This window comes from Egretta garzetta, unplaced genomic scaffold, assembly GCF_000687185.1.
Source record: "Egretta garzetta isolate BGI_Z169 unplaced genomic scaffold, ASM68718v1 scaffold615, whole genome shotgun sequence".
NCBI lineage: Eukaryota > Metazoa > Chordata > Aves > Pelecaniformes > Ardeidae > Egretta > Egretta garzetta.
The window spans coordinates 404,495-423,509 of record NW_009259857.1 but is presented as its reverse complement, the minus strand read 5'-3'; the positions used below and the strand labels follow the sequence as shown (position 1 = coordinate 423,509).

The window sequence follows — 19,015 nt, the reverse complement described above, 5'->3', positions numbered from 1 at the left end:
ACGGATTTGTTGCATATGAAGGGAATAAGAAGGGATAAAAGGAGCTGGATGCCTAAATAAGGCAAAGCACCAGTCCTGGTGTGGTTTCTGGGGTTGGTGGCAGGGTGTGAGGAAGACCTTTTCCAGTCTTTCTTCCTGTATGTTCTTGAGATTATACCAAGAGTCAAATTGGCCCTCGTGACATGAGAGTCATCGCAGGGCCTGATCTCGCCTGCTGGCATGCTCAGCAGGTCCAGATCAGTTCCAGCCTGCCCATGCTGTCTTGTGCCTGGATAATGTGGTGCTCCAGAAATACGGAGCAACAGTGACCACACTCGCTTGCTAAGTTGGGAGTTCAATGTGCCAAAGAAATCTCTACCACTACCAAAAAGTAGCTGTCTTTATCCTCAGTTGAATGGTAGTGGGGATTTATAAACCGTTTGCCTGTCATTCGTCTGCCTTGATACTTCTTTTCCCTTCCCTTTCCTTCCTCTGCTCAGAAAAATCCATTCCTGAGTTTACACTTCACCCGTCTGGTTTTGCTTTTTTTTGTTGTTTTTTTTCTTTTAAATCTGTTATTTTAATGAATGCTACATATTCATTAGAAATATATCTAGTAAAATGATAGTTATTTCACTAGTGAGTCTGATTGCATTAACTTAAGGCATTCCTATTTATTTAGAAGCTTATTCAACAGTGACGAGTACTCGACAGAAGATACTCGAGGCAGAATTAGTAGCACCGCAAGTCTGCCTGACACCTCCTGTCGCAAGACGCTGAGTTCAGTTACATATAGGTTTATTACGCTTTAAACATTTCAGGGGAAATCTTCCATGCAGGAAAATTTTATAATCCAAATGTTAATATCTTTACTTAGCTGCTTTCAGTAATGCTAATTATAACTGTCATTTCAAAAGTCTTAGCATGTTTTTTTTAGGTGTCATGAACATGACTGCTCAGACATTTCTGAGAAGGCAGCTGAGGATGAATTGTTTGATCATGCTGAATTTCTAGTAATCTGGTGATATGAAGTAGGTCGGTCACGTCCATTTGCCTTTTGCAGTCTGTGCAAAATGTGGTGAATGTTGTCAAATTACAAAACCCTGACAAACTAGAATTTGTTTATGCTTGGTTAAGGTTTGTTTGACCTTAACAACAAAATATTTATAACCAAGATTCCAGTTTCCAAGTGTTTTAGTTACCTAGCTGTGGTATCCTCTGAAGACCTGATCTGCAGGAACAGCCACGCCTCTGCAAAATACTGTTTTCAGGAATTGTCATGTGATGCAATAATTTTTTAGATCAACTAAGTTTACCAGATTTGTAAAATCACATGCTAGGCAATGAAGACTGCTTGCAACATATGCTTTAAAATCTACAAGCAATAAGTTGTTAATTGAAAGATGTAAATGAAGGAAGACAGAATATAAATCCAATTATTTCTAAGACAATTCATCCAAAAGACACAGTCTTCTTTCTTCCTATAAAAGTTATTTACTCTGCAAGTTCAGTGTCGTGTGTTGAAGGGAGGCATTTTAACATTGTGTTCCTTGGTGTCTGAACCATGGTTTCCTAAATATTTGTGGCTGTGTAAATACACATATAGTCCATAGCTGCATAATTATATCAAATATAGGTGCAACAGACACTTACATGAGATGCTTACTCTGGTACTCTGATTCATTTTGGCTCAGAAACCCATTTCTGCACATGCAAGAAGACTAAGGTGCATACTAATAAAAACCACAATTACATCAATATTATGATCGCAACTACATGAATAAACTGCCTTCACAGGTACAAATTTTGATAGTTGCAGTTTAAAAAAATGCTTCTGTTTGAAAAAAATTTTACAGGGAGGAGTTGCTAGCATTAGAAAACTCAAATTAAGTGTAGAAAGACTTTATTATTAACTCTTCTCTGCTTGTTCTTATATGTTTCCCAAAACACTGGTTCATGCAGCAAATTAGGGATTATTAGGGAAGAAAATGACGTAGGTAAAAACCACCTGGATAGGATTGTGGGCATTTGTTCCCCCACCCACTTGTTTTAAGCACAATGCTACTACTGCTTTAATATAAAGCCTGCTGATTGGGTCACAAGTTACATTCTAAAGATAGTTTCTGGTGATGTAAATGTGATTTCATAAGTTCTGATATAAACTATACCTGTCATAGATGACATTTTTATAAATAATTTTGCTTTTATCTTTAAGAGAATAAAGCAGATTTATATTTTTAAAATTTTTTTTCCCCCCTTACTGCAGTACTCCCTTCTTGAAATCATAGGATATTGCTTTGAACAAAAGTAGAACAGATTCTCACTAGCTTGTCAGTTAATCTGGGCTTGTTTATGTTTACACAAGGTAAAAATCATAGCAAAATAGAAGTATCTCAGAACATCGAGTTGATTGGCTATTGAGAGGGTAGTGAGAACTTTTACACTGGAGCTCTAAAATATAAAATATAATTGCACTGCACTGAGCATGACAGTAGTTGTATACACCACATAATGAATACAGAATATGGTTCCATTTTTACTAGTGTATGTATTTTATTTCCTGGAAAGTTTAATAGTCAAAGGAAATGTTCACTTTTGTACTTATCTGACCCATTGTTTATGTGCACATGAAGGCTTTTGGCTTTTAATGCTACTTTGCATAGTAAGCTAAATTTTTGATAGTCATCTGTGGAATCTCATTTTCAACATGTCAGACTTGTCATGCAGAAAACTCAGTACAGTGCTTTGAGAAAAATTTAATACATGTAGCAGAAAGGGTTTGGCCAGCTCATTCCTTTGGGAGCGGGTAGTGTAAACAGCTCCTAAGAATATATCTTACATTTTCTAGCACCTCTGCCTAAATTAAAAACTGTGCCATTATAGATTGTTAAATAATAAACAAAACTTTCCTTTATCTGTGTGCCTAAAAATGTTAGCAGATAATGATTTCTCCAGTGTTTGACACGGTAAAAATCTGCAGTCAATCAGTGATTTAGGTAGCGGGTGGACACTTCTTGGGAGTTTGGTAGAGTTCTGAAGATGCCATTCGCACTCACTAGACCCAGGCTTTGGGACTACCAAAACAGTAGATTCTCAGTGTAACTTTTTTCTTTGATCCATGGGCTTTTGTGGATGTGAAGGTGGGGATCACTTTCTTCTTGGCTCCTTGAGTGGTCCTCCAAGTAGCACCCAGGGAAAGGTAAGGAGGAATAAGACTGAGTAAATTGAAGAAGTGCAAGAGACCTGGGGAGAGGGACAATGAGAGAGGCTGATAATGCGAGGAAGAAAGGGAGGACACAGGCAGCATGGGTGAAAGAGGACAGGTTAGGGAGAAGACTTAAACACTGAAGGAGAAAGAATGGGAGGGAAAAGAGATAGGAGCACAAGGGCAAAATGGTCTCATAAAAGCTACATAATAATACTCTCTAAGATATGGAGCTGTATCCAGGAGTATCTCGTCACTTTAACGTCATTACGTTTCCTTGATCACACAGCAGCAGTGTACGTCTTATGCTGCTGTTCCTTTTTAATCCATGTGGAGAATAACACTACTTCTAGTACAACTAAAACAAACGAGAGAGACATCTGAGAGGACTGAACTTTTTATGGTTCTAGTAAGTGGAACATTTTGTTTAACTTACCTTTCTAAGTAAGACAGCATATTGGAGTGTAAATGTATATTAAAGGAAAATCTGCAAACATGAAAAAAATTAGTGAAAAGAAGGTTTGTAGGTAGAAAGAGTCCATGGTGTGAGAATAATTTTTGTAGCATTTATTTATCTAGTTGTTCATGTATGATTTTGACCATCTCTGACAGAAGGTAGTTGGTTTCCCTGATGAAAGTGTCTAAATGCAGTTTTAGTAATTAAACTCTCAGTGATTCTTCTTCAGGCTTTGAAGTATGCTGCTTTTATATCAGACTGAAGAAGGGCTTGTGTGTGTGTGAAAGCTGCTCTGCTTTTTCCGACAATACCAATTGCTACAGAGCCCGTTGTGACGAGCCGGACTTCTTGAGAACCTCTGTGTAGGTGTTGGAGGGTTGCCATTACGTGCCCCCAGAGCCGCGTCTCCTCCAGGCTGAACAAGCCCAGATCTCTTGTTAATTTTTGTCCTGGTGTGCATACATTTTATAATGTGATCTTTGCTCTCCCTTCTTCTTCCTACCAGGGCCCTTGCCTGAGAATTTTTAGATTTTGTAATCACTGTTGGAAAAGCTGTATTTTAGCCTAAGAAAATTTGGCCTTAAGCTGAAAGTAAATGTTTCATGAAAATGCTCTTCTGTAACTGGAAACTACTTATGATCATTAACACATTTTACACAAATATAAAACAATTTTTTTTTTGCTTTTCCCACTAGATGTTAATGTTCTCTGTATTAATTAGCATCTGAGATTCATAAAGAAAACAAAAATTCTTATTGCCTCTGTATTTCTGGTGCCTTCTTTATTGTCTCCTTATATACCTTTTCAGAACATTCCTTTTAAGGTATCGTGGCTTTGATTAGTCAACAAGAGCCATGCAGCATGTACAGTGAATAGATACGGACATCCTCCTTCTACAACAGCAGCATCTAAAATATTTCTGAATGCAAGAACTTGCGGTTTCAATTCTCTAGAGACTGCAAACTCTTTTTGTGCTGTGAATTCCATTTTTCCCTCAAGTTTGCAGTTAAAGCCATCAAGAATGTGATAGCTGGTCTGGGTGATAACCCCTGCAGTGACTGGTAAAAACATTCTGGGAATTAATGACCTGGTCTAAATCTCATTGAAGACAGCAGAGTCTCCCCTACTGTCATGCTCCTCTAATAATAACTGAGACAACTTGGCTGTGTTGGAAGGAGTCTCTGGCGTAATCACATTGGTAATACAAATAGCAGTTTAAAACCTGGTTTTAGTTTCATTCCAATGTAGTTTGATTTTTCAGAACAGATATTTCATGGATTCATAGATTTAAGCATGATGGAACTATTTCATCTGACTCTATCTTCTTCATTTCACAAGACATTAAATTGCATCCTGTTCTGCCTGAATACAGCTCTAATGCTTTGTTTGCCTGAAGTGTATCCTCCCAGAAATGCATCTACCTGAGTTAGAGACAGAAAGAGTTGGAGAATCCCTCATTTCTCTTGGTATTTTGCTTTACTAAGTAATGAGTTTCACTAATATAGAATAATGCTTATTTTCCATTTTGAAGTCCATTTTCCCTTAGTTTCCTCTTTTGATTCTCATTTTTTTCCCAATAAATTGACCTCTTAAGATTTCTTGCTCTATGAATATACCATTTTTAAGTATTGATTACTTCCTTTCACACACTAAATAGAGATTTCTTGTAATAAAACAGTAACCATAGGACTCAGACAGTCTTTTTGCCTTGAGGCTTGTAATTCATTTTGGTACAGTTTTCTTAAAAAATGGGAACTTCTCTTTGCAGAAACAAATGTATTATTTGTTTCTGTTCTGGAGAGAGAAGTAAGTATTTGGTAACATTTTGTTTCTGCATCCACTGATCTCTTGTCCCTTTTTTCCACTGGTATCAGCAGTTTCATATGTTTATCCACCACATGCCCTATATCCTATCAGGCCTCACTTTCCAAATCCTGCTCCTACCCACCGATCTCAGCCCCCCAGCGTAGACATAGTCTGCATTACTTTTCCCTAGAATTTGCATTTGGCTATATCAAAATGTAATTTATTTTAGAGATGTATCTGACAAAGTAATTCAAACAGCTTTTTGAAATGCTGTTATTTATCATAATAGGTAATTCACAGACTTCTTAGGAAATGATTTTACGTTTGTTCACAGATTGTTGATAAAAATGGCTAAGACAAGGCTCACTATCCATTGCTCTGGACACATTCCAGCACTGTCTCCTTCACCTCTTCCTAATGATTTAACAATGAAAACTACTTTTCCAGCTTAATGAGTTTGGCAGGTTTTAATTCAATTAACATATACTTTGCTACTATTGTATAACCAATATTTAATCAGAATATTCTGTGGTAACAAATTAGATGTTTCGCAAAATTCTGGCTTACATCTATATGAATTTTTACATTACCGAAGTTCCAATTGCATCAACGAATATAATCAGGTTTGTTTGAAAAGACCTGGTTTCCATTAGAACATATTAGCTGACCTATAATTACATTATTGTTCTTTGATTCCTTACTGAATTGAATCCTGTGTAAGTGTTGTCTATTTTTTTGTCTGGAACATATACCTCAGTCTAACTTGCCTACAGTTATTAAGTTTCAGGGAGTAGGGGAGCTACTAGAGGCATATTTAGTGGTGCTCCTCTTAAGCTTTGTGATACATTCTGAAATTTACTCAAAACTAATAGCACCAGGCCAAACATCTGAATGAAGTTTTAGCAGGAGTTTTTATGTACTTCATTAGGACCTGGTTATTTTAAAAGTTTGTCTTCACTACGCATCATTTACCCTCTTTTTTTGTTCCTTTGTAAGGTAGAAAGTATTTAATCAGCCTTCTGTTTTCAATTATTATCCTGTTTCCGTGCAAATACAGGAGAAAAGCATTTATAGAATAATATTGTCAATAGAACATTAAAAAATCTGGTTCATATCAGTACAGTTTAAACCTTGATTCGCTCTGGTATCACAATGCTTTTCTGCTACCTTTAGCAGCCATTTGTGATGATTTCCGGGGCCTTTGCTGCTGCATTGGTGTAAGGGAATATCAAGCTGCTGGAACTTCTTCTCTTAGCACAAAAGTGGAATGTTAATCATAACTAAGGCTCCTTCTTTTCTTAAGGTCGCCTATTTCTCTTTTTGTAAACAGGATCTTTATTCTACCACTCCAGCATCTCTGCAGTAACTGATAAAGGTGGCTTTTCATTTTCTAGCTTGTAGTACATATTGATGCATTTAAGGAACTCTCAAATCTTTTATTAACGGATAGCTTTCTCCTCCACACTACTGGATTTAGCAGCATTTAAAGCACAAGCACACAAATTGACAGCTCCACTGCAGATTTATGTTGATGACTACCTTTGATAGTCACAAACACAGATTTTGATCAACATAAGTCCTAGAGGCCAATAAGGCAAACCAAAATCATCAGCTTGCTCTTGTTGAAACACTTTGTGGAAGCCGAAGAATTTAAATATAGAAGAAAGATAATTTGACAGGTGTATCTTGACAATGTATTTATGAGAAAGGTGGAGCAGGCAAGATGTAACTGCCTTTTTTGCTGATACAAAGTACAATAATAACTGCAAATAGAGGGGGAAGAAATGGCAACTTCCACCTGTGGGATTTTTATGGTTTTTTTTAGGTTACATTCAGGTTGTATTAGGACCAAAGGAATTGACCCAAATTTCAATTTTTAGTCAATGAACATTAGCTGAATATGGCCTATAATACATAACTACAGAGTATAAATAAGCCATTTTGTGAGCTTAAAAAACAGATAAGGAAGGAAAAAACACACTAGCGTGACAATACTTAATTGAAATAATGGAACCGAGTATATCAGTGTAATCTACAGACCTAAAGAAGAAAATCTGACAGTGTAGGAAAAAGAACATAATTAAATAATAAATAAAAACAATTATATAGTAATTATATAATAAATAATAAAAAGGAAATATTCAAAGATGAGGAAATATTTTCAAGGGTGATTTCCAGATTTTTTAAATTCTTATCTTGACTACTAGTAAAATATTTTGAAGTAAAATAACTTTTAAAATCCTTTTTTTTTTCTTTCTTGATGACTTTGACAGTTACAGATGTTCTGCTTTGGTTTCTTCTCAGTTTCAACTTAGCATAATCCTATCAACCTAGAATCATAGATCATGAAAACATCTGCTTTAAAGCTAAACAGTTTTGTGGCTTTGTTGTTTATTTCAATTTCTTTTTTTTTTTTTTACAATATTTCCATTTCTCTTAATGATTTCCAAAACTCCATTTTATAAAATGCAGTTTAGTTTGCCATTGATTAATATGACTTAAGTATTTCTCTAAATTTTATTGAGACATACATGTGCACCTTGGGGAGACAACTGCCATGATAGAAAGTTATCAAGTAACGCTGTTAAGGCATTTTCAAGACCAATTTGACAGTACTTGATGATTTTTTAATATTCAGTAGGTTTTATTCTTGGTCATCAATCACAGGCTCATGTTATTCAGTTCACCCACTATGACATTGTCACATATTGCAAAGCAACTTCTACAGGCTTTTTCACCTAGTCACACAAAGCAGGATAAAAATTATCTGCATCATGCACTGTGTCTTGGGGCTAAATTTAAAAAATAATATATGTGTTCCATGGTATTAAGTAGATCTATTTCTAAATGTGCTTTTTTTATGTAATATCACAGTCCTATCACCTAACAAGAGATTATGTGATCTGAATGCTATTGACTTGGACAAGTTTACGGTCATCATATGCAACCAGGCATCTCTACTGTCTAGAACTTGGAATGAGACTAAAAGCCTTTTGACTGTGATTTATGGCCTAAATTCTGGCTGAAAGGCTTTATGCAACTTTAATAGAATCCTCCTGTCACATCTTATACTGAATGGTACCTATTTACCTAATTTCCTCAGAGATAATTTATGCTGGCATTTTATTTTATGGCAGAGCTAAACAAGTTTATACTTGTTGACAGCATCATAGGCAAAGACTTTATTTCAAACTTCCAAGTATAGCATAGAAATTCAGCTCATGAACCACTTTCTACTAGCGTAGATTGGATTGAGTTAATCTGCTATGGGAAAGGACTTCAGCATGATTCATTATAAAAGTTTATAGAAAATAAATTGAAGAACAGTAAGCTAACATGGTCATATTTAAACAAAAGTAAAGTGTCAGTTGTGACTTTTAACTCATAAATAATAGTTTAGTATTCATAAAAATAGATATTTGGTTATTGCATTAACCTAATCTGAAATGAAATTAAAGTGCATGGCATATAAGAACAGAATGGAATTTTGATAGAATTTGTATTGACACAATTACTTTAAAAGTTGAAGCAAGCAGTAGATAACTTTGAAAACAAAAAAAGGATTTGTTTGCTTCACAAATAAAGTTTTGTATATATTTATATTTGTATATAAACCCAACAAATCTGAATTTCTTATAAAATAAGAGTAAAATTAAAAGCAGATATTTGCATAAATGCTTTCATTCTGCTTGATAGTGGAAGCTGAGCAAAAAGTAAGTCACCCTAACCTCACATTCACTTTTAGCACTATTATTTTTAAAATAAAAATAATTAAAAACTTGTGGGGCTCAGCAACCAGATAATAATGATGGTTTAGATTTACCCTGTAATGTAAGGGCATGTGTTCATACATTAAAGATACGAGAAAAAAGAATAAGATAACAGATACATTCTTTTTATGATGTTTATATGATTAACCATAACAGTTGCCAGTGGTGGTGGCTATCAGTGAAATAAGCAGACAGCATCCCTTCAAACAACATGAAATTACTTTTTTATGCAATTAAAAGTACAGCAGGTTATGGTGGGACTATTCTGAAAAATAATATTAAATTCCACACTTTTGCCATATGATCTTATTGCATCTTCCTCATTGTCCTGTTTTCTATTACATCTGCTTGTGACCTCTTGCCCTTATGTGATTGAAGGCTTGGAAAGGGACAGTGGTTTCCTAGCTGATGGTGTGAAGTCATCTAGCGCAATGAGCTGAACTGTTGATTTTTCTTTATCAGCTGTTACATTCTGATACAAATTAAAGGAAAATATTTACAGAATTTTAAATACAAAGTTTGTGTTCTGATGAGACAAAACCCAGAACTATCAACAGCGGTTTTATATTCATGCACATTGATTATTTGCATTTCAGAAGATATCAGTGGATTTTCCCCACCTGTTTATTAGAGTAATATATAATGCAGAAAAGATGTCTTCCTGTTGTTTCTCCCTCTTCTTAAAGCCATTTTAAATTGCTTTGTTCTCTTAGTGCAGCAAGCTAGGAACTTTTTCAGATGTTAAGGGTTTAATTGGTATCTATTTTGTCTATGAGTGCCAGTGCAACAAAATAACATTTTATAAAAACATTGTATTTAGCTTTCATGTATGTCATGCCAGGAGAAAAGAAAGGAGAATTTCAGATTATTTAACCACATACGCATAAAATAGGTGCAAAAGAATGACAGTTTTTAAAAATAAAAATATAAATATAAAAGTTAATAGATTTTAAAAGCTGATTCAGCATTTTCATGGATAATGACCACTGAGGCATATGATAGAAGAAGGAAAACTCTTTCTGGAAGAAAATGAAATATTGTTCCTCATTTCTTTTCTGAATCCTATTGCCCTGATCTTGTTTTTCTTTGGATATATACAGTATTTTGTGCTGATTACTGATAATGTGAACATCTAATTATATTGACAAAAGGAAGCAGAAGAGCTACATTTAATCTCTAAACTCACTGAATTCCAATCTTACAAATATATATATGCACATACACACTTTATTTCCAACTGTTATGCCTTAAATGTTTGGAAAAAAGAAAAGCAGGGAGGAAGAACTCTGTAGTTGACCTAGTTGGAAGCTTTGACATTGGCTGTTGAGACAAAAATAGTGAACGTAATGACATTGATGACCAATGTGATAAGAAGGAGTAGAATATAGAATTTATTTGGAAAGTGACATTATAGTGCCCTCTTATTCATTTAGTAACAGAAATAAGATGGATTTTTGCACTTACTGTTTCCAACCAAAGGGGATAAGAATCTGTACTGCTGTTAGAGGTTGCTACAGAATTTCATGAAGTACTAAAGACAGAGTTTACTGAAAAATGTGCAACCTATTACCATTCAGCAAACCTAGAAAATTAATAACAAAGATGAAGAGTAGGCTTTCAGATGTTACATTAGCTACTCATAATCAAAGGCTGGGTTTGAGCACAAAAGCATAGAATAGCTACATAAGGACCACGAAGAGTGATTTTTATGGAGCTGTAAGTGTGCTTTAAAAAAAAGGGGGGTGGGGGGGGGGCAGCGGGGAGAGAGGCACAGTGCAGCGTTCTTTTTGGATGTCAATATAAAAAGCCCAACAACAAATGGTATAATAAAATAGCTGCTTAAATAAGATAGAATAAAAACAGGAATAGAGAGAGCAAGTAAATCTTACGTCCCTTCAGGTGCTTGGCACCCTGCATTTGTGCAGCATCAGATGAGCTCCAGATGGATTTTCCCATGGCATGCTGCTCAGATCCTGTCCATGGTGAGCTTCCCTCTCCCTCCCATACTGTGGTGGCTTTTATCTTGTGTAACAAACAAAACCGTGTATCTTCTGACAGGTTGCAGTGTTATCTCTGTCATAACACCCACCAGCATGTGGCACAAGTTACTACGGTGAGCAGCTGCTACCTCTGCTAAGTACAAGGTCCAATGTAGCAGACATAGCCTGCCCAAGGTCATTAACTCCTTGAATACAATGTCTTCTGCAAGGCTCCCAGTACACCTCCTGATACTATTTAATAACTGCACATTGTCTGTATACCCTTCTTTTTATAAATCAGGGGAAAAAGGCACAAGAGAAGATGGTGGTGTTCTGTATTATATACCAGAAAATGTTACTCAGATCTATCAATAATTGCAGGGTTTTTTACATCTTGAAGTTTATAAATGTGTAAGAATTGAGTATAGGATGTAGCTTAAGATGTTAATTTTTGCTTAACTAAAAAGGAAGGTAAACAATATGTTCCTTAGCATACTTTCCATCTACAGATGTTGTACTTGTTCCAGTATTACAGTCTTTATCTCAAGACTGGACATCTTTCTTGAATACAAGTTATAGGACTGATTAAAAAACATGAGGTTTCTTGATTTACATTAGATGAGGTGAGGTGATGGCTGTTATTTATGATTTTGTATTGCACTCTTAAATAATGTCTAGTATTTCTTCGAACTGATTTGTTAATTTTAAAATTAGTAAGCGTGGGGCTTTTAAAGCATTCTTTTATCCCACTTTTTTTTTTTTTGAGCAAAGCTCAGAACCATACGTATCATTTTGCATTAACACAAATCAATGTGTTCTGTATTTAGCATCTTAAATCATTTCATTTGATGCTGTGTAGTTCCACACAGTTGAATAATTGTATTTACTTCTAATTTTCTTTCCTGTGTCACCCCTAGAAAAAAAAAAAGAGATAAAAAGTAAAACTTTATGGCTAAATTTACGGGACCTCAAATGCCATATATTACATGGTTCTTTCCTCGCAACGTGAAGAGAAAACTAATTTAAAGAAATACTCCATGTTGCCCTGGGGAAATTAATTTGCTTTATTACAGAAAAAAGACTATATAAGATGACATAGACAAACAAATAACTGTCACCTGACTATAGAGCCACTGTCTGGGCATGCAGGGATAAATTTAGAACTTCCAAAACCCACTTGGAACTGAATCTGGTGAGGGACATAAAGGGCAAAAGATGGGCTTCTGTAGAGACAGCAGCAGCAAAAAGAAGGCAAGGGAAATACAGGCCTGCTGCTGACCAGTGGGGCAGGGACCTGGTGACAAAGGATGTGGAAGGGACCAAGTTGCACTGAAGGTCATCTTCACATCAGTCTTTACAGGCAAAACTGGCCCCAGGAATGTGAGACCAGTGGGAAAGTGTGAAAGAAGTCTTTCTCTGACAAGGACGCCTTACCCATGGTAGATAGGATCAGATTGGAGACCATTTAAACAAACTGGACATTCACAGGTCAAAGGGTCTGGATAGGATGCACCCACAAATCCTGGGCAAGCTGGCCCATGGCGTTGCAAGGCCACTCTTGATAATCTTCGGAGGATCATGTTGATAAGGGGAGGTTTCTACAGGCTGGAAGAAAGTCAGTGTCACTTCAAGAAGGGCAAGAAGGAGAATCCAAGACATGATAGGCCCATCAGCCTTACCTTGATCCCTGTGGAGGAGGTGGAGTAAATAACCTGGAAACCATTCACAAAACCATGAAGGACAAAAATGTGTTTAGGACCAGTCAGCATGGATAATGCCTGGTCAACCTGACAGCCTTCTGCAATCAGGTGACTGGCAAGGTGGATGAAGAGAGGAGTGGATGTTGTTTATCTTGTATATAGAAATGCTTTGGACACGGTCTCCCATGACACCCTCAAAGAAAAACTGACGAAGTATAGGCTAGATGCACAGACAGTGGGGTGAATTGAAAACTGGCTGAACTGCCAGGCCCGAAGCTGTGATCGGTGCCACAAATTCCCCCCAAAGGCCAGTCACCTGCGGCATACCCCAGGGCTGTTTCTTTCCTCCTCCTACCTGTCAAAGTACAAATGACCAATCTGACACTTCGACAAAGGGAAACAAACATAAGCAGCTTTGCATTCCCTCTTGGAAGTTGTCAGCTTTTATACAGAAAGACTTGACTGCATAGTGCTCGCAAAACAGGTGCCACATTTAGTTGTTGGGAACGACAGGACTATATTGTCCCAATTTCCTCTCCTTTTGGTTATGCAATATCTTTGGGGAGCCTTCAGTTGCTTTCATCCTGCAGTGAAAAGAAGTATTTTCTGTAGCTCTAAAGCCATAAGGATACAGTTCTCTCTTAAATGTTTTTTTTTATACAAATCAACACCTTTTTCTTCTTCTCTATACTAAAATAATTCAAAATGTCTTAAACCTTTTAGCCCATTCTTTCTGTAGTTGCAGTACTGATGATCTACTGATTAGGTGTTTATTTAAAAAATAATAGCTGTCAATAAAACATCAAAATAATATTCCATCTCATGATTGCAACTTATAGTCAGAGGTCTAGTTTAGAAGAATAATCAAATAGTTCAAACATAAGCGGCCAAGCGTTATTTAGAATAGACATGTTAAATACTCTGTTCATGCCTGCCACTGAAATATACAGTAAACCAAATCCATTTTGTGCTGTCAGCACTGGATATAAATCTGAGAGTCATACTGGTGTTAGCAATTTAGTCACCAAGAAGTTTCATTCAGAGCATCTGGATGTCTGGAGGACACATACTCAGCCAATGTAGTCAAGCTAGTCTTTTCAAAGCTAGTCTCTTCTGAAAATAACAGCCTGAAATCAGAAGAGCAAGTATAAAGGCAGATGACTGAGAAATAAATTTAAAACATGTTGACTCCATTTTGACACTAGCTGTAGTTCGACAGAAATTCTGCTTCCTGATGTAAAGGTTTACTACTCAGCCTGAGTAAGTGACAAGATGGCACACTCCATTAATCTTGGCTTTTGGCAGTTTATTGGATCCTAACGGTTCAAATATTAAAGGAAAGGCAAGGAAGATATTTGAAAATAATGCACACCTAATAGTTGAGAGAACTAAGCTGGTTGAAAGATAATAAAACACAGACTGAGCATGTTTGAAAGCTGCACTGATGTTCTGTGTTGGAAAAGGGGAACTTTTTTATTCTAGTATTCAGTATCACTTCAACAGTATTACTGCTGCTTTCTACTAGCATAGGAATCTCTCGTTTGTACCCTTCAAAACACTGAAGGTAAAAAGTAATCACCACCTTCATTTCATGAAGGGATAACTGAATGACACAGTTTAAATACTGTGTCTAAGGTCACATAATGAGGTAGCTCTGTTGAGAGAATTTGTGAAAAAAAATCAGGGGGCAAAAAATAGTAGAGGAGAGGGAGAGAAAAAAACCAGAGCCCTGTAGCTCTAAATCATAAGCTTGTCAGAAAGTAGATTGACACTTTTCCCAAGGACACTTCTACATATTTGGACCTCTGTATATTCTTTTAGAGCATAAGAACGAGAGAAATGCTGTACTGCATGAGGCAAAAAGTCCATCTTGGTCCTGTCTTCAGCAGAGCCCAGTAAAAGATGCTTGGGAAAATTATAGTATCCAGTACTTTTCTGGAGTGATAGTTGTTCCTGTTTCTACTCTCAACCTTGAGCGGTCAACAGCTGAGGGACTTTTGTGTAACAACATAATTTTTAATAATATCTTCCATTACTTTTTGCAAACTTTTTTTTAAAACACATTAATGTTTTTAGTTTTTGCAACACTGTGTTTCAAGCAATGTCATATTTTCATTATGTCTATGTTTGACATATATGTGTTCTCTGTGTTGTATTCCTTTCCTTTCAATTTTTCTCTATTTCTTAAGATCATTACTTTACAAAACACTTTGGTTTTCAGCAATGGTGTTTTAAACAATTTATTCCATGGCATGCTGATCTCTCGATATTTAAAATTTGCAAAATTATACTTGCTTTCTTTTTATTTTCCACAGGCAGAAAGAGAAATATTAGGATAATTAGTTTTCATTGATCTCAAAGGTCTAAAATCCAATTGTAAACAAGCTGGCCAAATACAACTTCTGTTTTCATGGAAAGAACAACTTAAACACTTAGTTGGTTACCAGGCCATCTTATAGTTCCCATCTTGGTCTTCCAAAGATAATGGCAAAAATTATACAGCATAACAACTTTGGTAGCATGGATGTGTTACAGCAGTACAGAAGAATATCTTGTATGCATTTTGGTTTTGCTTGTTTCTCTCATAATTATGTCCTGAAATAAATACCTTCAGAGTCTGGTGCTTAAAGGAAATTACGAAAATTACATCACCTGTAATTCATATACATATTTACGTGTATGCAAACTCTATGTGCTTTTTGTAATGGATTATGAAATATGCTTGATAAAGGCTCATGAAGTTAAATTGAGGGAGGGTGTAGCAGGGGGTGATGGAGTTTACCCTAACCCCCGTAACTATGATGGCTAATTACAATTTTGTCACATGACAGAGAACTTTATTTAATCTTATTGTTATTTCACTGTTTCCATTGATTTACCTGTAGAATTATTTTAGCAAATCAGAGATTAAAGCATCATAATTATTTCAGAATTGATATATCATCTCATGGTGTTTTTCTTGTTCATTTGTGTTTTCTGTTCTTTCTCTCTCTTACATGCTGCAGTTGCAAACATATTATGGCGAGAGCAAGGTACTAATGCCGATAGTTTTTTTCATATTTTCTGTATTACGATGAAATGTTCGTCTATTGTTCCTTTTGTGTGTTTGGTTTGGTTTTTTTTTTGTTCATACTCTACACTTACAGTAATTACCTTCCTCCTCATATTTTCTGTATTACGATGAAATGTTCGTCTGTTGTTCCTTTTGTGTGTTTGGTTTGGGTTTTTTTTGTTCATACTCTACAGTTACAGTAATTACCTTCCTCCTTTTCAACATTTGAGGGATTTGATTTAAAGAAAAAATATAGTGGAAAATAATCCTTTAAATGTTCATGCCTTTGTGAACTGCTTTTCCTTTTGGGGAGAGAGAAGGAAATAAGCTGTTCAAAAATTTCAGATGGTTACTCAAAGGGATGCAACAAGAAGCTCAGAATTAAAATGCAGACCTTTAACTTCTATTTGTTTGCTGACATGATAAAGCTTCCAACCAGTCAGCCTATATGCTGTTGGGGTTGATCTTCCTGTATGAATCATTCTTTTTTGACAATATTATAATCTTGAACAGTTTAATTAAAACTGAGGTACCTTTTGCTGCTTAATCAGACAAAGCATTTTCTTCTCATACTCAGAAAAGGGTTTGTAAATGTTGGGAGGGAGAATAGAAGTTTGTGGTTTGTGACCAACTGAAGGATAAGTATAAATACAGACAGTATCAGGTGTTAATAATATAGAAATCATGGAAAGTATGTTTTACTGACAAAGATAGGTATTAATTTTCATATATATGAGAATCTCATATATGTATATTGCAGAAAAATATCATAATGCAAGTGTTTTCCTGAGCTCTCATTTTATTGCTCTAAGTAGCCTGTTCTTAATTTAAAGTTGCAATTTTGGAATGAATGTATTTCAGAAATAGGAAATTTTTCAATTATTTCCCCTGGAAGATAGATAATACTGTAAGTGGATCAGGGTTTGCTATGAATTGATGCTGAAATGGTATTTCTGCATGTTTCTTAAAAATTTATTCTAAATTAATTTAAAGATTCAAAAATTTTATATTTCATTTGCCTACTTATATACTAACCTTTGGCACTTCCCAGTGTGTTTGCAAATGTGAACTAATTTTATGTTTTCTATTCCTGTTTTACTGGTTGCTCAGATGGTATAAAAAATCAATTCCCTGATTATAGTGGAGCTCAGCTGTGATCCTCCTGCTCTATTGGCCTTGCAGAGTACAAATGACATGTTCAGTTTCATACAGTTCCATTGTTAACGATTAAACTGATGCACAAGATTCCAACACCAAAGTTTTCAAATGCATGGTATTTTCACCGCTTATTGGGAAGGTATCACTTCTGTTTTATCTTGAATAAAACTGAAAACATGACTGGCACCCCCTTGATTTTTTTAGAGGATTGTCGTTTCAAGTCAAGTCCTGTGTTGCTTTCAGCGGTCAGAAAGCACTTAGGAAAACTTAAATTCTGTGACAATTAAGACCAATTAAATATAGTAGCTTAACAGAGTGCTTATGGTAAAGACATTCAAATTTCTCTATGAGTATTGTGAAGCTAAACAGAAAGCATTTTATAGTAGAGATTGAGAATGTGAAGTAAGAGTATCATCTTCTAGAGCAGATTTTCTTTGATCTCTCCTGCATTTCTCATTGGCCAATCCTTGTGTTTCCAACAAATATTTTTAGTGGTTGCAATGTCAGAATTCATTTACAAGAGAGCACTACCTGGAATATGCCAATAAGCATCACCACTAACTTCTCTGGGCCATGAATACGCCATCATTTTCTGTTAGGAAAACTGATAGGAAGGGAGGGATGGGTGACTAGTAGGACAATTAAGATTGTAAAACCATAAATAGGCTTTAGTGCTTACAATGCATATTGTATATGGGGTACACAAAAGCCTTATCACAACTGCTTGCTTGTGTAAGTGTAAAAAGAGTATATGTCAGAAAATCTGAAAGATTTCAAAGCTACATTAATTTGTATTACAATAATAATACAATATATACCCACACATAAATATATCCATATATTAATCTAGATGCAAAAAACAAAACCACCACCATTATCTTTCAAATCAGTGTTAAACAGTTTTAAATATAGATTCAGCCTAAATGAAGCAAATACATTTGCATTTATTGTTGTTGCTTCTGGCACTGTCTTATAAATGTGATGAGTTGTTTTTGGTTTGGTGCAGGGAGGGTTACAAAATTAGGTCAGATTTCTTCAAAGGAATAGCTCCTGCACAGGGGCTTGCCTGGGTGTTCAGCTATTTGTATAGATTAGATATTTGTACAGATATTTGTAGACACATGCTCAAAGGAAGACTTTTGGAGTCATAATAAATTGGAAGGGGGGATATAGGCCACTCAACCAGGATGAAGAGGCAGACAAAATATGGGGAGGTCCCAATTGACTGGAAGTTAGCAAATGTGACGCCCATTTACAAGAAGGGCTGGAAGGAGGTCTGGGGAACTACAGGCCTGTCAGCCTGGCTTCTGCGCTGGGGAAGGCTATGGAACAGATCGTCTTGAGTCCTGTCATGTGGCACATACAGGACAACCAGGTGATCAGGTTTCGTCAGCATGGGTTTATGAAAGGCAGGTCCTGCTTGACTAACCTGATCTCCTATGACATGGTGACACGCTTAGTGGATGAGGCTGTGGATGTTGTCTACCTAGACTAAAAGTGTTTGACACCATTTCCCACAGCATTCTCCTGGAGAAACTGGCTGCTCGTGGCTTGGACGGGCATACTCTTCACTAGGTAAAAAACTAGCCAGAGGGCCAGGCCCAAAGAGTTGTGGTGAATGGAGTTAAATCCAGTTGGTGGGTGGTCACAAGTGGTGTTCCCCAGGGCTCAATATTGGGGCCAGTTCTGTTTAATATCTTTATCCATGATCTGGACAAGGTGATTGAGTGTACCTCCAGTAAGCCTGCAGTTGACACCAAATTGGGTGGGAGTGTTGATCTGCTTTAGGGTAGGGAGGATCTACAGAGGGACCTGGGCAGGCTGGCTTGATGGGCCAAGGCCAACTGTATGAGGTTCAACAAGGTCAAGTGCCGGGTCCTGCACTTGGATCACAACAACCCCATGCAAC

At 36.2% G+C, this 19,015-nt stretch overlaps 1 protein-coding gene across 3 annotated transcripts in view; it reads left to right on the top strand.

The window, feature by feature from the left end:
• The window catches only part of FSTL5 (follistatin like 5), a 310,918-nt gene that overhangs the window by 246,299 nt on the left and 45,604 nt on the right, over window positions 1-19,015 (top strand). For 2 of the 3 annotated variants that reach the window (XM_009639990.2, XM_009639989.2), the window contains exon 10: window positions 15,902-15,928. The exons of the other annotated variant lie outside the window; for it this stretch is intronic. In XM_009639990.2, coding sequence (XP_009638285.1) covers window positions 15,902-15,928 — 27 coding nt within the window. The remainder of the gene's footprint in view (window positions 1-15,901; window positions 15,929-19,015) is intronic. 3 annotated transcript variants of the gene reach the window in all.